The sequence below is a fragment of the Gallus gallus genome, chromosome 6 (genome assembly GCF_016699485.2).
Source record: "Gallus gallus isolate bGalGal1 chromosome 6, bGalGal1.mat.broiler.GRCg7b, whole genome shotgun sequence".
Classification (NCBI taxonomy): domain Eukaryota; kingdom Metazoa; phylum Chordata; class Aves; order Galliformes; family Phasianidae; genus Gallus; species Gallus gallus.
The window spans coordinates 20464950-20489346 of NC_052537.1; the positions used below are offsets into that span (position 1 = coordinate 20464950).

General features: G+C 40.7%; 1 protein-coding gene across 4 annotated transcripts in view; it reads left to right on the forward strand.

The window, feature by feature from the left end:
• PCGF5 (polycomb group ring finger 5) overlaps positions 1-24397 on the forward strand; it is a 56723-nt gene that overhangs the window by 10061 nt on the left and 22265 nt on the right. For 2 of the 4 annotated variants that reach the window (NM_001397261.1, NM_001397262.1), the window contains exons 1-3: positions 13219-13278; positions 13707-14015; positions 23547-23643. In NM_001397261.1, coding sequence (NP_001384190.1) covers positions 13904-14015; positions 23547-23643 — 209 coding nt within the window. In that variant the 5' untranslated portion in view covers positions 13219-13278; positions 13707-13903. Of the gene's footprint in view, positions 1-13218; positions 13279-13409; positions 14016-23546; positions 23644-24397 lie in introns of those variants that run through there. The other 2 variants (NM_001277361.2, XM_046942904.1) reach the window with 2 other exon arrangements.

Below are 24397 nucleotides of genomic sequence, written 5' to 3' on the forward strand. Positions count from 1 at the left end.
TCCAATACAACATTTTACTCAAATGCTGGAGTACAACTTAGCTGTGAATCCAAGCATCATAAAGGAGGTGGAAGCAAGAGAATGCACTTAGGAGGTAGAGCCTGATATCCTACCAAGATAGAAATAATTATGCGGTGTTTAGATGTTCGTGAGGGAGGCAACAGAAGAAAAAACATGGGGATAGTTTTAAAATCAGTATAATCTATCTGAATATAATTAAGTATCCTGCTAGAGGGATTTAAATAGAAGTCTAACAGATTTCTATGGGCATGTTCCAGACCTCTTGAGAGGTCTAAGATAATAAAATAGAGGAATAGGAAAAGAGCAAAAGAGAAATTGTATATGAATGAAATATTTGTAGGTTCTACTTGTAGAGTGCCTTATTCTTTTTGCACAAAGCGCAGACTTCTGTAAGAGTTTTGAAGGGTCGCTATATATTAGTCCACCAATGTCAAGAAGTGATAAAAGAACAAAGGTAGCCGTGGATTAACAGGTAAGGGAATATCAAGGAGTTGCTGACTTACAGAGCTTCTGTGGTTCTAAGTGGTGTGATTACTGCTCAAATACTGAACTTGGTTCTGGCAATTCAGCTTCAAGGAAGATGTTGAAAACTTGAAAAGAGTATATAGAAGAGTTAAAAGAATGATATGGGACTCAGGACACGTGCTTTATCACGTAAGACTGCGCACACAATCAGTTCAGCTCAGTAAAAGTAAATCTAAGGTGGCACTTCTAGGCACTAAGCAAATTATCCTGTAGCACTATTTTTTGTTATGTTTACTAAATGGAAACATTTGAGAGAAAGTAGCTGATATTAAAAAAAAAAGCAACAACAAAAAAGTTCAATCCTGAACACTGAACAGTCAAGTGACTGTATCTCAGTGAGTGAGGTGGTAACAGAGACACAATTAAGGGTTGGTTTATTTCTTCTATTTGAAACTACTAATTATTGTGGTGGATTCCTCAGTGCTGATAATCTTGGAAATGGAGAGTGATGATTTAGTCCAAGTGGTCTGTTGAACTTCAGGTGGAGATGAATACATCGAAGTCCAATGTTGATTTCTTTGTGTGTTTCTTTGCATCTCAAATTAGATGCTTGCAGGGGTCTTTCTGACTTGGTATGTATTACAGTAAAGGTTGTGCACTCAGTCTTTACGGCAGCATTTGGTTGTTAAACTGTACACAACCCTAGCAGGGAATGTTCTGCATGTGAGTACTTGAACACTCCCCAGGAATCAAAGTGCTATTTCAGTAAAAGCAGAATCCAGTAACAGGTACATTGGGAAGGTTGTAGGGTGCTATTAAAGTTTTTATATCCTTTTGTGGTTGATAGTATTCAAAAAGTATATGGAAAGTAAAGCAACAGATAATCCTGAAGCCCTGCAAAAGATTTCCTTTAGATACAAGGAGGAGGTATGCATTGTATTTATATAATATATTGGTCTCAATGTGGGTTAGATATGTGCTTGGCTATTTGGTTTTCTGTAAAAATACTGTTCCCCATTTGTTCTGTATTAAACCCTTCTCTGTTTATATTTTGTACTCTTAGAAAATAAATATATAAAAAATGTGTTGTTTTACCAACTGATAAAAGCAAACTAGCCAGGATGCAGAATGGTCCAAGATCAGCTTTCCATAAGAATTTCTTTCCTAAAGAAGAAAGCCTGTCTTAAGTGAATGTCTTTTATTTATTTTGCTAGTAATCATAGAATCACAGAACAGTTTGGATTGGAAGGGACCTTAAGAACCATCCAGTTCCAACTCCTTCGATGGGGAGGGACACCTCCCCCGGGTCAGGGCCCAGGATCCCGTCCAACCTGGCCTTGAATGCCTACAGATATAGGGCATTCTGCAGGCAACTTGTGTCAGTGCCTTTCCACCTTCATCTGAAGAATGTCTTCCTTATATCTAACCTCAGCCTACCCATTTTTAGTTTACAAAATTAGTAAAGTGCTGTCTTATACTCTGGTTTTCAAAAAGCCTCCACAATCATTTAATACAGGAGTTCAGACACTGCATTTTCCATTAATATCTAGAATGAAAGGGGTGAAAGTGAAATAGATTCGTAATAATCTTTACAATGTTTAATACTGTGGCTGAATTCTCTTAAACTTATTCAAGTGGTCTGTCCCACTGAAGTTACTCAAGACTTGAATGAATTAAAAAAAAATAAGAATTTATGTTTATCTTGGACACAAATTTGTACTTAAATCAGTAACTGTAGAAAACAAGCTATATATACAGTTGTGCGCATTGCACAATAACTGGGAAAGTATTTAATGCTCAACTTTTTCCAAACAGATTGTTTATTTTTTTGTGCAGGAGTCTTGTAGATATTTTCCTTCCACCTACTCATGTCTAACATAATGTATTTCTTTCATAGAGAAATGAGATCTGAAAAATCATGTTTGGCAGTTGTATTGAGTAAAGCTGATCTTTTTTTTTGGCTGGAATCTCCTAAGAGTTGTGTAGGTTTACCAACAGTGCTCATTTGGGAATAGAGCAAAAAGGTGCCTGTTATCTTTGTTGACATGAAAGAATCTGTAGGGATGTAATCAGTCCAGCGTTCCTTATGTAAGCATTTTTCCTTCCAGAACCATGTCTTCATCTTGTGTGAAAACCTCATTCTTATATCTGCTCTCACACATCCTTAGTAAAATGGAGCATTGTGAACTGGGGTTCACTTGGGTGCTTATGAAGTATTGAGGTATTGTAGAAGGCAGGGGAGGAGGAACCTGGTATGTAAATATCCTGTTCTTGGAAGGTGCAAGGGGGGGGATCTAGGAAAAGGGATGAAAATGTGGTGTATTCATGTGGGTATTTTTGCATGTGCAGTGTTGATCACAACCTAACTATATGCTCAAGGATAACGTGGCATCTGCAGGATTCAAATACAGTCTCTGTGGCTTCCGAACTAAGAGTTGCAATAGAGCAGAGGATCACCTCAGTTCTTAACTGTATCCACGTGCTTCTAGAATGTTTTTTATTAGATAATGTAGTGTAGGAAATCTTACAGGAGTTAAGAGGAACAATACTTGTCTGCTCAGAGTTCCTAATGCACTGTGGTTACTGGTGGTGTCTTGTGTGTCACGTCTTCCCTCGTTGTTGGGAGGTCGTGGTACTTGTAGAATAAGATTACGCATCTCCAGACTACAAGTGCACTTCTAGCTATGCTGCACAGAGTGCAGAAATGAAAATGATACCTATAACCTAGCTGCAGATAATGTGTATGTGCTTGAATCTGTAATAGCATTCTTTTATTTGGCACCAAAAGTATTTTCAGTTAATTACAAATATACAGTGAGGCAGTATTCCTTTTCCTGCTACTGTTTAACTGCTGCTTTGGAAATGAGCCTAACTGTGCATTTTTATTTCCTTTTTAATAATGAATTTGTCGCTGTAAAGCAGTCTATCACTACTAGATGTATATTGCCTAACAACTTCTTCATCACAATAGTGGTAGAAGTACATTTAATTACATCATAGAGACATAAAAATAACTTGTTCCAGGAAGTCGTGTCAGCACTGTGTGGGATTGGGCTGTGTAAATAGCAATATTCACATTCATTCATGAGATGTTTGTTAATAAGAAAAAGAAAGATGCTTTGATGGGACTGAAGCTTTGTCATCTTAAGTGGTCGTTAATCCTGCCTAAAACTGAAAGCAAAAATTTAATCAAAGCAACGCTTTGTTTCATTACCACTTTGCAAGCGTATAAAATCATGCATATAAATACACAAACTGGATAAGGTATCGGATGAAGTATGAAATTCTGCCCAATCCAGCTTTTATCTTTCAACTATTTTTTCTTGTAAAATGTTTTACATGTCTCCACATCCAGAAGATTGAAGACTTACCTTTCAATTCCTTACTGATCCTGTTTTAAAAGTAACTGCAGATAACTTGATTAATCATTTTCAGGATCTAGTAGCAACAGCAGTATGAGACGATGTGTAGGTTTAGTGCTCAATATAACTATTTTATGCAAAATAAAATCCCTCACCTCAGAGATTAGGTGCCTGGTTTAAATCCATGTCATGAACATTCAGATGAAGAATAATGTTGTGATTAACACAATGTATTGGAACTTGAAAGTTGGAAGTTTAATTCCTAGGCAGTCATATCTGTCTGTGTGGCTGGCATCAGAAATTTCTTAGGAAAGCGACAAGAATATTTTACTCTTTCTGTAAAGCAGGCTCAATAATGTATTCTTTTCTTCATGCAGCTAGACCGCAGGCTCTTTAGAACAGATGGACTCTCAAAGGGCATGTTTCCACTGCAGCTGAAGGTGTGTTTGCTGTATTTGCTGGATGGATATATTTGTACTGAGTGTAATCAAGCCAGGTTTGTTAAATAACAATAAAAATAGTCAGGTATTACAGTAAATGGTACCCAGCTTGCTCTGGACCCTTGTGTGACTAGGTTGTGCTGATAGATGTTCTTTGTGTTTGTTTCCATAGTTGCTGAAGCTAGAGAGATCAAAAAAGTAGATCTGCTCTTTCCTTTCTAAAATGTGTTTCATTTTGATCAGCTTTTGGATCAGGACTGTGTACTTTTACACAGTCTAGGAAGCTCTGGTCCTGGATTACAATAAGTAGCCTATAATGAGTACGTGACTATTGCTGATGCCACGGGTGAGCTTGTTTACAGATATGCTGATAGAGCATTCCTGCCCTTAGCAAAGGTACAGTTTTCTTTAAATTTGGAGATTAGAATAAACTAATGATTAGAATGATTGATTTATGAGATCATCACAACATCTATTATAGTGTGTTTTACTACAAATTAATTGTTTGGCACTTTCAGCCTCAATTGTGTTTTAATTTTTATCTGTAAATTGTTTTAAGTGTTTGTCAGGATGAATAGGGACACAAACAACTACGTTTTGTCTGTTGAATACTAATATACTTTGGCTTTGCCCTTCATGATTATCATCAAATATAGGTGCTTCTGGAATAAAACTCTCTTGTGCAATCTGCAAATGTCAGTTTATTATTGCACATTTTCAGAATGGATTGTCTAGTGAAATGATATCCTAACAGCTCACTGTAAGACATAAGGAGGAGCATCTAGATGTAGATGTAGATATAAATTTTCTGTTAATTGTGGAAGCCAAGAATGCCTGCAGCTTTTATTTGTGGGGAATTGGGAGAATTTTATATTCAGAATTTTGTCCTGAGAATATCTGAAAATTCTCCCAGAAATGTAAGTACAATTTTCAGAAGTGCAGAGAGGTAGAATGAGCTTCAGGATCTGTGGTGGGTACACAGAAACACATCTTTAAGCATAAGCTGATCTGAAATCTCAAGGCCAGGATACCTCACGGAATCAGAGACGGGTTTGGAAGGGAAGTTTGGAGGTGGTTCAGGAGTCTGCCTACCCCAGAACCTCTGTTCAGAGCACATCAGCCAGAGCTGGTTGCTCAGGGCCTTGTCGGTAGGGTTTGAAACCTTCAAGGATGAAAATTCCAAAGCCTCACTGGGCAAACAATTCCAGTGTTTGTTCACCTTTACGGTAGAGGAAAAAAAAATTGTTTTGTTTAAATGGGATTTCCCTCTTTCAATTTGTGTTCACTGTCTCTTGTCCTGTCATTGAACAACGTGAAGAAGTCTCTTACTTCATCTTATTTACTTCTCCCCTCAGGTATTTATACACATTAATAAGTTCCCTCCTGAGCAAGGCTGAATAATCTCAGTTTCCTCAGCCCCTCCTCATATAACAGATGTTCCAATCCTTTAATCATCTTACTGGTTCTTCAAGCACTTTGTAGGATGAAAGCCATAAACAGGAGAAAATGATGTGGTAGAACAGCAAAATGAAGAAAATTGTAGAACAGATTTAAAATATGCTGGATACAAGTGTAAATTGGCAGTCTCTGTGTGAAGGTACCTCTTTTTTGATGTCTTTTGTAACAATGGTTTCCCTTGTGATTTTGGTGAGTTGCTGCTTAGTAGAAGACGTAGCCTCAGCATACGTATTTTAGTTCCTGACTGACAGAGGGTTATGATGGCACAGGCATTTCTGACAAGTTTAAAAGACACGAGGGTAATACACTAGACAGCATTCCAGATCTCTCAGTGGGAAAATGTAAATCTCCTTAATTTTATTCCTACTGAGCAGTGGCAACTAAGGTCTTGTATTTAAATGTGAATTATTAAATAGACAGCACGATGATGATAGGAGCAAGATATGTGTTGTGTGTATCAACAAGTTCTCATAAGCCTGATACCTTGTCAAAAATTCATATTCTCATCTATGCATTTGTGATAAAGGCAAATCATTTTAAGAGTATTATGCCTTTTATTCTTAAAAGCCTACCAAGGATTTAAGATTAGGGAATGGAGTGAGATTTGCCATGTAATTTGATAGATGAAAACTCCTAGCTTTAGGCCTCTAGAAGCTTAACTCACCACAACACTGAACAATCACAGCTGAAAAACTGAGCAAAGTGTTAACAGGTTGTAGTAATGTAGAATAATCAGATGTTGTATGGTATCTTCAGCATAGTCTATCTTCTGCACTAGGAAACGTTTATGAAATGCATTTAATAGGCAGCTCAAAACATTACTAATTGTGGAAAATCTTGAAAATGAGGTGTGTTTTTTTTTTTTTTAATGAATGGGGGCAGTTAAATAATACAAAAGCTGCTAGCAACCTAAAGATCAGGTGTTATATCTGAGATCAGTCTTGGCTCTTAGAATCCAGAGTGTTTGTCAGTGACTGCAGGACTCGGAACTATAGCCGTTCAGATCAGAAATAGCACTGAGGCATAAAGCATCGGTAAAGAATGGTGCATGCTCTGTTCATTTTATACACCTTTGAAAAATATGAGAAGATGAGCATTGTATATGTGTATGTACACTGCTGCATGGACTTTGGTGGTAAGGTTGATGCGTGTGAATAGTCACCTGTTTGAGTGAGCTGGATTGCAGTCTTGTGAGAACCATGGGCATGCATAGTGAGGCATGAGTGGTAGTGTTTGTAGAATCGGGGCCTTAATATGAAATATAGACATAGTTGACTTTCTGTTCAAGTACAGTACTTCTGCAGCAGAATGAGTGAGGCTTTTTGCACACATGATGCTAAATAATAGCTTTTTGAAGAGGAGATGAAGGTCTCTTTTTAAATATAAATATGTAGGTAATACTTCAGGAGATTATTTCCTAGCGTATTTTTCTTCCTACAGAAGTAGTTCATGATCCTTCCTAGTCAATGAGATTGGATGAGTTACTAGGTTGAGAATGAGCTCCTGAAGACAGTTCAGCTTTTTTTTTTTTAAGCAGAATTATGTATACTGTTTGTATTCTGGGAGAAAATCAGTCCTCTTCTGTCCAGAGCCTAAAAGGAGTCCAAACTGTACTCCCCTGTGCAGCTAAAAGCCATGTGATCTTACTAGCACCATATTGAGCCCAAACTTCTAAGAACTGTAGTGAGAAAGCTCAAAATGTGGGGACATAAACACAGTTTCCAGCTTTCTGTGTATTTGATGCTCAGTCTGATCAAATGTACATCAACACAGAAAATGCAGTTTGAATGCAAACTGAATCTGAAGGCTGTGATTTTGTAATCACAAAAAAAAACAACCATCAAAACCCTAAACCTTCTGCATATTTGAGAACTGTTTAATAAATGATTTCTGTAGAAAACTCTAAAGATGATACTGTCAAGCAATGCCACTGCTTATGCAAACTTTCATGATTTATTGCAGTCATGAGAATGAAGTTGTGAAACCAGCACTGTCAACTTCCTCAGCTAATATGACTTCAGAACTGGCATATGGTGCCAAGTTATGGGCTGAGGAGTGATTGTTCACTTGAGAATAGCTTCTGGCTAGAATCCTCAGCTTGTCTCACCCTAAAACTGGTACATTATTGAAATGAGGAATCAATTAAAAGTATTAGTTTTGCTTAATCTTTTCCCATCAGCATATTGATAAAAGTTATTAATATTGAGATAATGCTTTTAGAAAAATGTTATCTGGAGTGACTCTAGTTTGTAAAAGTTAATGTTAACAAACATCCAAAATGCATGAAGATTTTCTATTTTTGATGAAATGTAGGGAAATATGGAACTAGTGCCTTTTATCGAACTCAGTAGGCCAAATTAATCTGTGACCATAGTCATATGATTGGATAGACATATGGAAAATGCTGCTGCATAGAGCTTGACTCAGTATATATTCTAAAGTGCTGTTAAAAAACAAATAGTGTGAGGATATGAAGCTAAGGCTGGAGTATTTTTCTCTACCTCCTATTTTTACTTAATTTACTTGGGGAAAAAAAACAATTATTTATTTTAGGAAGTAAAAATGAAATTCACAAGTACCTGTATTAGGTTTCCTTTAGTGAAGTCTACTGTTTTAATTGGTCACAAAGTGTTGGTTCCCATGAATGAGAGTCTTCCCACGCAGTGAAAATGAAATGTAGTCCATCCAATGACATGTTATTGAGTTAAAGGTTTTATTCTTGAGAGGGCTGGAAACAGAACTCCTGATGAAAATCAATTGAAATAGGATGCTTCACTTATTCAAAATGTCTCAGCGTTTGTTATCATTAATTTGTTTTGTAAAACATGAGGAAACTTGGTTGTTCCTTCTCTATCGCTTTTGAGTCTTTGTTTGCTGGTTCTGCCATTATAACTGGTATGTGGAGCTTTCTCGAGGATTGCTTTTGCTGAGCTTATTGGAGTTTTAAATTTGTTTTGACTTAAGATCTAGTAGCAAGTCTTGTTTTTAATTTGCAGTGCAAGTTGATTGCATAATTGTGAAGCTGTTTGACATGTGTGATACAATTTGATTTGCATTCCTGCCAGCTTTCAACCGTAAGAAACAAAATCTGTTAGTAACAATTTTAGCAGGAGCCATTGGAGGGTTTTTAGTTTGTTTGCCATCTCCCAGAGACTGAAAGATGAGACTCTTTTAAAGGTATCGGAACACTTTACATGACTGCTTGGTTGAGCTGCGAAATATGATGGTGTGAGTGGCTTTGATATATTCGGGGAACAAAGACTGAAAACAGTATAATGTATGTATGATAGCATACATATAATGCAGTATAGAGTGGAAGAAACATCATGCTGCCTGAAACAAGGATTAAAAATCAAAATATAGCAAATAGCCATCAGGAAGTATTGTGGGAAAGAACTGATCAGAAAACTTAGAACAAATGATTATACTGAAAGAGAACTACTTTGTGCCTCAAAGGATACGTATATGGATAATGACCAACATGACCAACATATCCTGGACATTACAAAGGAGACACAGGCTGCTGTCTGCACAAGCAGGACATGTTCAGGCTGCCCTATACATGTTACATTGCTTCAGTTTTTCTGATAACGTCACTGATTTTCATGGACTGATATTGTTCTGTCTCTTTTCATTGTTGTGCAGAAGTAGGGAGACTTGAGGTAGGATTAATTCCTGAGTAGCTTTTCTCCGGAAAAGCCACAGAATAAGCACTTGATTCTCTTGTAGAGAGCAGAGTAGAAGGAAACTGAATGGGCTGAAGCATATAGACAGCAGTGTAGGTAAAGTAGCATTTGAGAGTATACAGTAGTAGCGATGGCAATACATACACTTAGTGCCAGGAGTTCAAAGGAAGACTGTCATGCAGTGGAAATGAAATAACTGGCCAACAGAAACCAGAAGAGTAATTATTTGTTGTGCATGGGGAGCAACTGATTTACAGCTGATGTGGGTCATTTCAAATTATGTCTTGAAGCTGTTATCAAAATGGGTGACCTTTACTTGCCTCAACTTTACACAGAATTGCTGTGAGTTTATATGAAACATAGGACTATAAAGGACTACTTTGGTCATTCTGTGGTTCCCCACAATCACAGACAACAGTGAAATAATGCCTCCTCCATTTCACTCTACAGAGCATACCACAAGCCACAAAACATCTTTTTGGTATCCTGTAGGAAACTGAAGATGATGTATAGGAGATCAAAGTCCACTGAAACTGTAGCCTGCCATAAGACAAAACCAGGAGAGATTAAGGATACCACCAGTATTTTAGTTGCTAACAGTTTCTAACCCCATCTCAGATCACTGTTTTGAAACTGGGTGCAAATGGATGCACATCTAGTGTCCTTCCTGCTGTTGCAGTCCCAAGTGGTTCAAAGCAAACTCTCCTCTGCATTTTGTCACCAAAAATCAGTTATATGTGAAAAAAAATACTGTTGTGGTACTATGCAAGACTCTATACTAGATGGAAGAACTGCTTTTGAGGCCAAAATAATGCCAGTACATTAGATCTGTTTTTCATACCTGAGTTAATATATGGTGATTTCACTTAAGCTGCCAGCAGGCCAAGAGAGGTGATCCTTCCTCTGTGTTCAGCATTTGTGAGAACACATCTGGAGTGCAGTGTCCAGGCCCAGGCTCTTCAGTACAAAGAAGATACAGAGCAAGTCCAGCACAGGGCCATAAAGATGAGTAAGGGGCTGGAGCAACTTTCATATGAGGAGAGGCTGAGAGCACTGGGCCTGTTCCCCATGGTCAAGAGAAGGCTCTGGGAGACCTTAACAGTGGGTATAAATATTGGAGGGAATGAAGATGAGCAAGTCAAACTGTTGTGCTCACTGATAGGGCACCTGAAATTTTGTCCAAACACAAGAGAACACTTCACTAAGAGGGTGGTCGGTGTCTGGAATAGGTCACCCTGAGAGATTGTGGAGTCTCTGCCCATGGGGAAACTCAAAACCTGACTGGACACAGCCCTGAACAGCTGTCTGTAGCTGGCCCTGCTTGGCTTGCCCTAGATCTCTTCCAAGCTGAGCGATTCTGTGATGTTTTCAAGTTCTGAAAGTCTTTAAATGCCCATCAAATGTGTAGATACTTTTCAAAAACGTCAGAGTTGCACTAATGAGTAAAAATAATGGAAGTGAATGGTGTTCTCAAGTTCTTGTGTTCCTTTAAATATGCACTTTGTTCATATCAAATGTAAAGAATTACTTTGTTTTGCATTGGGATGATTCAGCAGTTGTTCAAGGCTTTCAATCAACCACTCCTTTTTCAATAATGCTTAGACAAAATGGTCATTTTTTTTGTTAGACCAGCTCATGTATGTAAAGAAGGGCTTAACAGATTTATATGTATATAAAAAAGTAATTACTGTGTTAGAGGACAGTGAGTACAAGTCAGTCAATAGTGAAGTCAGGTTTAAGATGCACAGGGAAACAAGAGCTGTATTTTCATCACTGTGTTCAGGGCTGTAATGTGCTCTGTAGCACATTTGCTGCTTTAAATATATGATGCATATTTACCAGAACTAGCTCCATTTGTTTTGTTAATTTTGTTTCTCTCTTAACCTGATAACGACCACTTCGTTTGATTCAAACAGTGCACTGTTACCTTCTAACTGCACTAAGTAAATCCAAGGGCTCACTCTGGTTCCATGGCCCTGTGCTTTTACTACACCCGGTAGATGCAATGTTGGGAGTTAACTACTTTTGAAATAACAATAAATTCATAAGCGTTTATTAATGCAATTTCTTTCCTCATGATGTAAAGTAAGAACAAGTATCTAAAGATTTTTTGTTGCACTGCTTTCCTCGGATAATGAAATAAGAGGTTCTTCTGCAGCGCTTCTCATTTCTGCTTTATGCTGTGGTCTTGAAAGGTGCTAAGTGCCTCAGCCCTGTTTTCAGAGTTAAAAGCATTCAGCGCCTCATGAATACAGCCTGGTACCAGCAAGGCCGACCACCTAAATTTTAGAGAGATGGAGCAAGAATGTGTCAGTTGCCCTCTGCCTGGGATGTGACTGGTGCCCCTTCTGAAAGGTTTCAGAATGGTGTGTGGGAATCCATGCCAATGGGGCACATCTCCCAGCACCTCAACTGCTGCCCAGTTATTGCTCTATGGGCTGCGTGACAGATTAGAGACAAGACTGTGTTTTTAATGTGCCTGGATAGAACATTGTGTATCCATTGTCATGTAAACATGAGCCTTGCTGATAAATTTGTTTAGAAAATGTATTTTGTTTTTTTTTCCAGTAGTGAGATTTGATAAAACATGTTTTGAAATCTCGAACTTAGAATCCAGTTTATTTTTAAAGCACGTCTTACCGGCCACAGTCATGTTGAAACAGTCAGGAGAGCAATGGCAGATGTTTGTTATAACTACATGCGTAGTCCAAGCTGGGTCGCTTGTGCTCATTCTGAAATTGTCAACTTCTGCTAAACTGCCAGAATGCAACTGCTGACTAAAATACTCCCTTTTGCTAAGTAAAATGTTTACATGAAGAAGAATTTATATTCTCTCCTAGTAACATGCTTCACAAGCTGTGCTTTTAAAGGAGCAGTGTTCATTTAACAGTGATCTTACCGCCTTTCAGGACAGTGCTTTCTGCAGTTTCGGCTTTCAAGCGGGATTACCCTCGGTGTCTTCACTTCATGTCGGTGCTGCCCGCTTTGTCGTGCATTCACCGTGGCACCGAAACGTTAATGAGAACACCTTCCTGCCCCCGGCCCGGCCTGGCAGGTGGGTGCTGGAGGGCACGGCCGGGGGCAGGAACCCGAACGGAGCGTCCCGTTGCGGAATGGCCCAGGCACGGTGTCAGGCAGGGTGAGGACATCGCAGCTAATGGAGGAAATGTCTCCATGTATTGTTGTCTTTAGTGTTAGAACGAGCGTTAACATTTTCTAGAAATGTTGCAATTGAAAAAGACCATTAGGGCCGCTTTGGTTTTATGAAGAATTTCCTGGTGCCGGAGCGTTCCGAGTAGCGGGGGGCTGAAAGCGGACGGGTTTAACCACGGAGACAGCTTTCACGCGTGCTTAGCGTTTCCCCGGCTAGTTGGTGGGGGGGCCTAACTTGGTCCGGCGCTTCACTGTCTCTCCGTGAAAGTTTGAGAGAGGGAAGGCGACGGCAGGGAAAGGGTCCGAAGCGTCACTTTCCCGTGGGCAGAAGCCGAGGTTGCCTTTAAGGACCTTTAGGGACGCTGCAAGGGCCGGAGCTGGGCAGCCAGGTGCCGCCGAGGCGGGGGCCGCGCTGCCGCTCCCCTCGCTGCCCGCTGCGGCGCTTACCTGTGGCCCCCGCGGGGCCCTTCGGGGCTGCGGGCGGCTCCCGGCGCGGCGCTGCGGGCGGTGGCGCAGCAGGGCTCGGCCGGGGAGCAGCGCCTGCGCGCCCGTCCCGCCCGCCCTGGGACCGACCGCGGCAGCCGGCGGGGAGGGAAGGAGGGAGGGAGCGCTCGGAGGGGGCGGGAGGCGCACGCCGTTTCCCTTTCTCTTTCGCTGGGCGGCTGCCCGCCCGAGGCCGCGGGGCTCCGCCAGGTACGGCGGGGGTCGGGGGGCGCCGCGGGAGGGGCGGGACGGGAGTTCGGGCTGAGCGGGGAGAGCCCGCCCGCGGCCGGGCCGCCCCGTCCGGAGGGCCGGGGGGCGGGCGAGGGGGGCAGGAAGGGCACGGCTCCTCCCCGCGGGGGCCCGGCGAGGCCTGCGGAGCGCGTCGTGCCTCCTCGGGGCCGGGCGGGCGGCGAGACGGCCGCGGGCTCCGGCGGGGCGGGCGGGAGCTGCACCTGTCACCCTGCAGCGGCCGGAGCCCCGGGAGAGCGGCGGGGCGGGCCGGGGCTCGGCTGGAGAGCGGCCGCCGCGGTTACATAAACGGCGACCCGCGCGCGCCCGGCAGGCCGATGGCGACGCGTGTCAGCGGGCGTCGGCCCGCACCGCCGGCTCACGCGGCTCTGCCTCCACGTGTGTTGCAGGTCCCGAGATGGCTCGTCTGACGCTGTGGCGGGAGGTACGAGCCACGGCCCCCTGAGAGCTCCCGCGCCGCGAGCAAATGCCTGGAAAAGTCCCGCTGCGCACAGCGGCACCGCAGCTCTCCTGAACGGCGGGCAGCAGCACCTCACGGATCCGCTCCCTGACCCCCGGCACTCCGGCAGCCTGTCCTGCCCCACGAATGGCTGCGCAGAGGAAGCACTTGGTGAAAGATTTCAATCCTCATATCACCTGTTACATCTGCAAAGGCTATCTCATCAAGCCCACCACGGTCACGGAGTGCCTCCACACCTGTGAGTACCTCGCAGCGCGTCTGTCCTTTGTAATTGGTACCCCTGCAAGTTTCAGCTGATGTCTCCTTGGATCTTTGTGCAGTGCTTTGTTTACTGGTGGTGCGCTGCATGGAACGCTCTGTGGTTTCTGGCGGGGTGTACCTCTCTGCCACTCGGGTACCCCTGAGGCTGTGGATGCTCTCCTCAGCATCCCATAGGGTGAGGATGCCCCTTTCCTCACCCCTGAGCAGGGCGGTGGTGCTGGGCACAGCACACACGTGTCACCGCAGCCTGCTCAGAATGAGACTATTGATCGGGTGTGGTACTCTGACGTTGGAGCTGCACCGCTTTGAAACTGAGGCAGTGCAACTGTTGGTGTGCCACGGTGCACACAGCCACTTGGGCTGGGCCTCGCTCACCTAACTCCGTAGTGCCCTCCGTGAGTAGAAGTACCTGAAAGTTGGCAGAGTGCTTGCTTAGGGAATAGAGCTCTTTGAAACTGACTCAGAAGAGATTATTCAGGTTGTCTTATGCTCCCAATGCTTCTGAAACGTTGGCGTATGAACGATGCTGGATGTATCAGTGGTCCTGTCAGGCCCAGTAGACTTACTTCCATAAGTGGAACTGCTTGCACACGTAAGTTTTTTAGATGTATTCTTGGATATAAAATAACTTACTTGGATCTTCTTGAAATAGAAGTAAAAATGGGAATTCTCCAGAAAAGGGCCAGGGGAGCTGTGTGTTTTCTGGTAATCTTCCCCTTTTACAACCTGTAGTAAGTACCTGTTCAAAGCTGTGTCTCAGCATTTCCCGTCCTTTCTGTGCAACATTGTTGTTGTAGTTGTTACTTTTGATGCTATGTTGTTACCAAGCCAAAGCCTTGTGTGTTCTGGTCACCAGGATATCAAGCACGTAAATAATTAAAACCTGTCATTCCTATGTGTTGTTCATAGTGCAGAGACAGTATCGTTTACCATTACAGTATTCTTATTATTAGCTTACTTTCTGAGAAAAATTAATTTTGAACAGCTTTTCCCCAAGTCTAGTATCAGTGAAGGGTTATAAAACTCTTCTGGTTTGCGTTGTTTGGTGAAGGACCTTAACTGCAGGAGGAAAAAAAAAAGTTGAGCAGAGCACCCTTATAGCATTTTGAAATGAAATGGGAGAGAGGTATACTGGCTGTTACTATTAATCTTTCCCGTTAAGAAAATGGAAAACTTCCAGCATTAAATAATGTTTTCTGTTGTTGTTGTGGCTGAAGTGTAATGAACAGTAGTAACTTTTTAAAAGTTGGGATGAAGCAAAGATGTTGCATCAGAAATCATCTCAGACTCCAAAAATAAATAAAAAGAACAAAAAAACACCTTGTTTTTATTATGGAATTTTTCCGTTTAGACGATTTATTTGTTTATTTACTTTCATTCCCATTACAAAACAATAATGGCAGAAGGAGCATTTTCTCTCAGCAGCATCTGTTGCTTTTGATCACTTGTGGATTGCGAGCTGTTCCCTGAGACAGCTCTGTTACTGCCTGCCCCCCGGTTCTGCAGCTGGTTGGTGCAGGTGTACCAGGTAGGTACACAGGTCTTCTCCTGCAAGAGCTGTCCTGTGTTTGGGTCACCAAGTAGACATGCAAGGAAGAAGGCGCTGAATCTTTGTAGTGGTTAGTTGCTAATATAGGATGCTTGCAATGATGGAAAAGGATAAAAGAAAACATCAAATGTTGATAGGGAAGCCTTATGTCTGTAGAGGAAGAGGTGACATGTATGTTGCAGAATGCAAGACCATACTGTGATGAATTATTTTACACTTTGGCTTTTAGAATACTTTTTTTTTCCATTGCTGTAATTCAAAACTGTACAAATGATTTGAATATGCAGATATGAACAGTTTAAGAAGTTAAACTCTTTAGATGCTGGGAGTGGTCTATTTCTATGGAAAAGATGGCGAGTGCGTATTGACATAGATGTTCCCTGGCAATCGTAGTAACTAATGTGATGAACAGTAATCAAATCAGTTAGTGGTTAATTAACATCTGTGTTTACTGAAAAATGTTAAGTAGTGAAGATCTGTGCTGAGAAATGTGTTCCTTTTTAAAAGCAGTGTTTCTGATGAGGTTTTCGTAAATGTTGGACGGACAACTGAACTCCACTATTTCATTATTTACTGGAAAGATTAAATACAACTTAGGCATCAGTGGTATGAATTTTCCTGCATTTGTTGTGAAGGAAATGCTTACAACACTGCAAGAATAATGCATTCTTCTACAAATGCACCTCTCCATTCCTTTGCTACTTTCAACAGAATGATTTTGCCTACTGTACTGAGACCTTTTTCTGTTCTGTTACGTGATTGTCAAGGACGTGTAAGCACTACTGGCTGAAGCAGGCTAGATGTGATCTGGGAGTATGTCTCATTATCTATCTCCCAAGTCACTCCATTGTTTTGCACAGTGAACACTTAGAAAAACTGGCAAATAAACGTTCCTCAGGAACAATCTTTAGCATCCTACAATATGTCAGACTATTTAAATGACTTCCAAAGGTGTTGGTTGGAAGGGATGTGTAGATCTGTCTCGGGCAACTTCATGTATGAGGCTGTTTAGTTGCCAACATTACAGCAGGTCAAGCCATGGCTCTAAATAGCTGAGCTGTGAAAACTTCCAAGTGTGGACTCCACAGCCTCTCTGAGTAACCATATCAATGCTGCACAATTCACCTTGTGAAGAAATGTTTCTGAATGTCCTCCCAGTCAACTTGTGACCGATGCTTTTTGTTACACCATTTGCCACTACTAGGAAGAGTTTGGCACTGTTCTGTAATTGCCATTCAAATGGTATAGGCTGTTACTAGTGGTACCTGTCAGTGTCAACCATGATTTGCTTTTGGTAAATCTATGCTGACTACTCCTGGTTGCATTTTTGTCCCTCTAATAGTAGGACATTGATACCAAGGGACGTGACAGATTCTGTTGTTTTCCTGGGAGCTAGGGGAGGCTATTTAGCTGTAGTTGCCCCAGCCATCCTTGTCCTTCTTAAAGCTGAGCATAACACACTGCCCTTTTCCAGTCAGGCAGACACCCTGTGTAACCACTGTGATTAGGGAGGCAGCTTTCAGCTTAGTGAATCCTACCTAGCCCGTAGACTTGTATGCATCCAGTTTTTGTAAGTAGGCCCTAACCTGCTGCTTCCTGGCTGCTGGTCATATCTCTCCTTCCTAAATCACTCTGGTGCACTTGGGCATTGGAGTTCAGCCTCTGCCTCTGAAGGCAAAAAAAGACATTGAGGACTTCAGACCTTTTGATGTTACCTATTCCTGAGTTGTCTCCCTCATTCATTATCTGGCCCACGTTTTCTATGATCTTCATACAGCCACTGGCCTACTTGTAGAATCCCCTCTAAGTCTCTCATTAGTTTTAGCTCTGACTATGCTTTGGCTTTCCTGATTTGATCCCTGAGTGCCCGAGCAGTGATTTTATGTCCTTTTGTTTCCCATCCTTGTTTCCACTTCTAACATCTTCTCTTTTTGCATACTAATTATGAAGCTTGTGCACCAAGCAGTTCTTGTGTCCCAGGCAGTTCTGACAAAATTCCCAGTACAGTAGGCTGCTTAGCTCTTGACGTCTAAATAAAATTTATTTAAAAAACAGCCAGCCCTCCTGAGTACCTCTTTCTAATGATAGCCTCCTTGGGAATTCTGACTGGAAGGTGCTCGAAGAAGCTGAAGTTTTAAAACACTTCCTGAAGTTCAGAATCCTAGCTTCTATTTAACTTTGCAGCCTTCCTCAGAATCCTGAGTTCAGCTATCTTGTTGTCACTGCAAGGCAAACTGCCACCTATAGCTGCATTCATCACCAGGTTTCACTGTTTATGAGGAGGAGATGGAGTGCTGCATTATTCCTACCAGGCGTCTCTAGCATTTGCGTTAAGAAATTGTCAACCAGTACAATCTAGGAACTGTGGAAATGCCCTTCCATCTGGAAAACATCCAGAGATGAAAATTTCAATATAAACTTCAGTGTTTTTCAGGCATTGCTGTGTGCTTCAAAAAGCTAGTGCTCTCACCCGGAGATCCCAAAAGAACTTTACTGCAGCAAAGCTTCCCACCCTCAAACAAGCAAGCTGAGCTACTTCTGTGCTCCCTGTCCTGCAGCAGTTCCAGTAAATGGCATGGTGCAGCTTAGCAGATCTGTCTTACCTTGAAAGAGATTTTCAAACCAAGCGAGCTTTCTTGGTCAATGCTCTCTGCTTTCTAACAGAAGGAAACCCTCCTGACTGTGTCTGATAGCTGTAATTAACAGCACAGTAGTCTCACGTGTCTATTTTCTGAGAAGGGCAGTTAAGTATATTAAAGGTTTTTGTCCTGGTTTTATGCAGAGACTTTCCTAAAAGTAAGTGCTTTTAATGCATTTTTAAGGTAGCTAATTAAGGTGAGTTTGATATTCCACTAGCTGTGCGTATACTGCATTCTTCCTTTCCTCCCTGGCTGAAGTAGTCCTTAAATTTGAGAGAGGATATTCTTGGAAGAATTCAAAGGATGAGTTCTAACAAAGAATTTATCCCATAATTAACTAATTAAACTTTTGCTTGTGGGATATTTAGAAGAAAAATGAGGTCTGTAACTTTATTTAGGTTCCTTGGTGATCAATATTTTAAAAATACCCTCTTCTTAGTAAACAGTATCTACGGGTGCACCAGGCATGTACCTCTTTGTTAGTGTAAGATGACATACAGTACAGTCCTGACACTTGTATATGTATTTTGCAGCTGAGCACGAAGATCTAAGAGAATGTGTGAACCAGATAGCTCTGTATTGGGAAATGCAGCATTGTGTAGTATGTTATGGTTGCCATCTGATTAGCATATGTCACACAAATACTTTTATCAATTGTAATGAATCATCTTTTGTGAGTTTAAGTTTTATTATGGCTCATCCAAACTGTCACAGTGTAGTCAGGAAATACAGGTCCTCGTTTCACTGACGTGTGATGCACAAACCTCAAAATTCTACAGACTGAGCAGCTGTTGGTCCAACTGCTTTCTTCTGCCTGTTCACCATCACTGTAATCTACCATAAAGCAAGTGGAAACCATGTCATTTGGTTAATCTGAACTAGAAGTGTTGAAGGTCCTTCTTTTTTTCCCTGAAGTTGTGAATTAAATATGTCTGTAATTTAGTTTTATTTAATGAGTCCCTTTTTCCTTGCCTTTTTCATCCAGCACTTAGACTCCACCCCATTCTCTGAAGCTTCAAAGTGACAGGCTTTGACAAATGTTCAGTGTTTTATATTGAGAAGAGGAAATTTTTACCTATTACGTCTGAAATTACTGGTTGATTATCTTCTTCCTACTAGGACTATCACATATCAGTTCATTATTTGTGAGTGCTGGTATTTGTGTATATTTTTGACTATATTGCTATCAGTAAATCACATTTGTCAGGGAAATCCTCCTAGCCATAGGAGGAAACCATAACTTTACATGAGGGGGAAAAAAACCCATTGTTTTAGATGATGACAGTATTGATTTACAGTTTCAGTGTCGTGTTTTTTTTATGGTACAAGATGACCTCATGATTTGCTTTGGCTGCACAAATACTTGGTCCAGCTCTTTATCTTTGTTGGGGGTAGGGAATGCATCCATGTAGGTTTGGCTTACGATTCATAGTTCTTTATGATGTTGTGTCAGTGTGTATTCTACTCCATGACCTCTCTCACTGGATGCTGAGCTCTTATTGATTATTACTGTCTTTCTTGGACCCATGTAGCTTTCAAGGCTGTCATCTTCTCTCAGAAAGTGTTTGATGAGAGCATGTAAATATATCCTTATTGATGAGTTTGATTTCTTTCCATAGATTATTTTATATAAATAGTTCTTCAAGTCATATTAGTTTGGATTTTAGTAGGCTTTATGTTTAACACTGTTCAGTATTTGTGGGGGTTAAGGAGTCTATCACCTGACTTTAAATAAACATGCTAATTATCCATGGTTCTGTGGCATAGAGTTCTTTTGAGCAGTAATCAAATCCTTCCAGCAGTAAATGAAAGTCATGGCTCAGATATGTCCCTTCTGTCTGGAGAACAATCACAAGGCCCAGCAGAGGCAAGTTTAATACATCTTTACATGACACATCAACAAGTCATTTTCAAAGGATCACTGCCTACTATCACAGACTACAAGAACTTCTCTGACTTGCTATCCCAAAAGCAAGTAGAAGGAATGAAATTCTCAAAGACCTTCAGACATACCTTTCTTGAGGCACAGAGAAACTTTCTTGGAGTTCTTGTGCTAATCTTTTTAGAATCTTTGTTGCAAGAAATTTCCCACATAAGGGATGGCTAAGATTTAGGGCCTGTCAGTTCCAAAATTAATGTTGACCAATACTGACAGTGTTTGCAACACTTTTTCCAAAATTTAAATTCTTTATCAGTAGGTGAAAATTGGCATCAGGTAGGAAAAGCCGAATAGATAGAAACACCATTGTGACCACCAAACAGGAGGCTTACAAAAAAAAATTAGACCAACCCTTGCCTTTATTAAAGGACTAGCAGAACAGAAATTTTCTCACTTGCTGTTCTCCATTGAAGGAGAGCTACCTCTAGCTCAGTTTCTGTGAAATCAAGTCAGAAAAGGTGAAGAATAAAACAAACCCTTACGTTACTTACCACAGTGACTTTCAGTTGAATTTCCACATGGCCAACTGTGTTAGACTTATTGATTTCATCATCATACTAGCTTCTCGACTTTTAAAAAATGTTTAAATTGAGATTCTCCAACTAATGGGATTTCTGGGATAGCAGATGATTCTTAACCTTGTAGTTCTTATCAGGATTGTCATCTCCTGCCAATAGTTGGTACACTTTCTCCTGTCCGAGGTAGAATATAATCTCCATCTTCAACACAGTATAGATGCCATGACTGAGATACCACGTGCTGCATTTGAAGAGCTCCACTGACAATAGCATGTGAAAACTGGGCTAAGTAAGGTTATTTAGATTCTCATTCAAATCATCTGGGAAATGCTTATCCTAGGACTTTTGTTTTGGACTTTTTATTATCTCTGATTTGAGGCTTAATGAGCTCACCTTTGACTTACTTCATCCCTAGACCTAGTATCTACATTTACTTGCTTTGGTGTTCTTTGCTTCACTAATATGTAGGAATCATGCACTCAAAATCTCCTGATTTATTATTATTATTAGGAAGAAAGCACCTCCTTTGTTAATGAACAGGAAAGTTCTAATTTTCAACAATGTTAATTACTGCAATTCTGGCAGTATTTCATTTTCTAGGCCATCTTCTCTAAAAACTCTTGCATAAAATAAATGTCTCCACACAGTCCTGTGTTTGAAACATTTCTCACTTTTCTACAGGGAGAACAGTGCACATTACTATTAATTAATGAGCCTTCTCCATCAAGTCTTTTGCCACATTGTATACTCTTCTTTTTTCATCGGTTGTTCAGAACCAGACCTTTTAGTGGTTGGGTTGTTTCTGCTTGCTGGAGGAAAGCAAGATGAATCAACGACTTGATGCTGGAAGTGCCTGTTTCAGAAAGACAAGCTCATTTCATCCTACCTTTCTCCTGAGGAGTATATCAGAATTTGTATTCATCAGTGTTATTTGGTGTTGCTTGTTTTTTGTTTCTTTTTCCAATTCAAATGCCTTTGCATGTTCCGGAGCCATTTCTGAGGGGCAGTCTTTAGTACTACTCAAAGTATCAAAAAAGTAAAATTATAATAACTAGCATTTGAAGGTGGGCAAGAATGTTTTTGGAGGGTATTGGGTTATGTCGTTTGGCCAACTAATGAAAATCTGTGTGTGCACATTATAGAAACTCAAATGGTGTCGGCTGTTTGCAAGTAATTCAGGTCTGGACACTTGTTGGGCTTCTGTTTGTTCCCCAGTGTGTGTTTTTGCAGCGCATTATGTCTTGTAGCTACATCTGTTCAAAAAGTATGACTAAGGGAAAGTGATGCTGCTTCATCTGTGACTTTGCTTGCCACTTGTGTCACTTGGTTGACCTCAGGGGATCGAGCACCCTGCTATCCAGCTACAGATGAGAGGCAATGTGGTGTTTTTTTTTTTCAGAATATTAGTTACCAAAAGCATATAGAAAAGTAAAGAAATGTTGGCACAAAACATCACACTCTGTAATATATTTCTTATCCTGTGGATGTGTTAGGAAACACGTGCAAAAATCAATTAGGTGCAGTAATTTAACAAATTACAAAAATTCTGTGACACAAGGAGAGTTCTGTGATTACAAGTTCCTTCATCTGTATGCCAGTGCTAAGTACTTCACATCTTTGGTTTAAGAAGAAATGCACTCATGTCCTAAGGGTTGGACTGAGCTCTTGTGCCTCTCTGTTTGGAGGTCCCTGTCTGCAGAGGGCCATGCATTGCCTCACTCACTGGAAGTAGAAGGGGGGTTGAAACTAGATGATCTCGTTATGGTCCTTTTCAACCCAGGCCATTTTATTCTATGACTTGGTTGACAGCACTTAGGGGCTTCCTGGACTCCTTTTACCAGATCATCAGTGATCTACCATGTATGCAGCACTGCTGGAGCTGTTTCACTTGGGGACAGTGCCAGGAGCCAGGCTGAGCTGCACAACCAAAGCTATGAATTTCATGCCTTTCAGTCAGTGTCTGAAACCACTTTGGAAAAACCTGCGCCTACACAGACTCAGCTGACATGTAATATCATTACGTTATCAGAGTCAGCTGATGTATAATAACTCTTTTGGGCATTCTAAGGCAGATAAGTGCAGACTGAGCACGTTAGGTGACATTTGCTTAAAACAAACAAACAACAAAACCCAACAAGATTGTCCTTAAAGACTGTCATATAATTAGAGCTTACCAGTTCACTTCAGTGGTGCTATTAGTTCTTTAGGTAACTGATGAAAGAAATTAGTGTTTCAGCAAAAAACATATTGCAGTTAAAGCAGTCCATTTATTTTTTTAGTCCATTTGCTGATGAGTTTGCAGCTCTCATTTCACTTTACTTAAAGTAATAATAAACAGAGTATAGAGATTATCTCCATCCTGAGTGTTATAATGCATTAATAACAGCAGACTTATTTGTTCTTGTCAGCTCCAGTTACATTTTCTTAATAATGGCAGTAAAATCTACAGACTGCAATTAATCATTTGAAAGCAACAGTAGTGCAGCACCTTCTTTAGTTTGATTTCATTTTGTTGCATTTTAAATTCAGGTTGTTGCTCTGAGTCTGTCATCGTCATGACTCTGGTTTTTTTCATGCTAATATTCAGGTATTAAGTATTTTCTGTGATTTCTGTCCAAAGGCAAACATTGCCGCTTTCAGCCAGTGTAGAGTTTCTGGGAACTTTTCTCTTGCAAAGAGCTTGCAGAGCTGGCTATGGCTTTGAGGAACAAGAAGTGTAAAGCAATTAGTGCTTTAAAATAATACTCCTTCATCTGTGATACGTGAAATAGTTAGCTTAGTTAGCTGGCATCGTTAGGTTGTGTTCAAGGAATTCTACTTAGATCTTGGCCTGAGTTCTTTTTCTTTCTTTTTTGTCCCTCAGTTTGTAAGACTTGCATTGTTCAGCACTTCGAAGACAGCAATGACTGTCCCAGGTGTGGCAACCAAGTGCATGAGACCAACCCACTAGAAATGTTAAGGTAAGATGACATTACACGACCTTGCTGACGTGAAAGGACACAAAAATTAAAACAACCAAACAAAAAGCTCTAAATATCATTGTCCTGAAATAGAATCAATTTTTTTTGCCTGTTTGTAAAATGAGTCAACAGTGTTTGACCAGAGATTCTGTCAGTTTTTCATCTTGTAGCAGAGTGGAATTTTTCATGTGTAATATAAGGAGGAAAGACAAAGAAAAGTCACAGCAAGGCTCCGGTATATTGTACAAATTAAAACATTTTAAAGCCTCTATCAAACAAAGAAATGAAGCAGAAACCTTTTATGCTTTACATGATTAGGAACTTTATTAGTAGTCTTTTTTTTCCTTTCTTCCCCTCCTCAAGAATTTAGGAGATTTTAAACTGCATGCAACCCTTCTGTTCTTCCAGCATTGTATAAAAAGGGTCATGCAAATAACTGAATGTTTTCCAAGGGTTATACTTGCCAATCTGTATTGGCACCTGCTGGTCAGTCAGGAGAAGCATAAGAGATGGTTTTGACACTGAAAATGTTTATTTTTGAAAGTTTGTCTCAATATAACATCACCAAAAGAGAATGCAGAATTTCAAGAAAAATAATTGTTAGGAAAAGATGCGTAAGTTATTACAGTATATAGAAATGCAAAGTGATAGCCATCCTAGAGAAATCAAGAAATGTCATTATAAGTAAAACTTCACATTTTCCTAAAATGATGAAGCCACCAGCTTCATCCCACCCTTGTTCCAACCCACACCT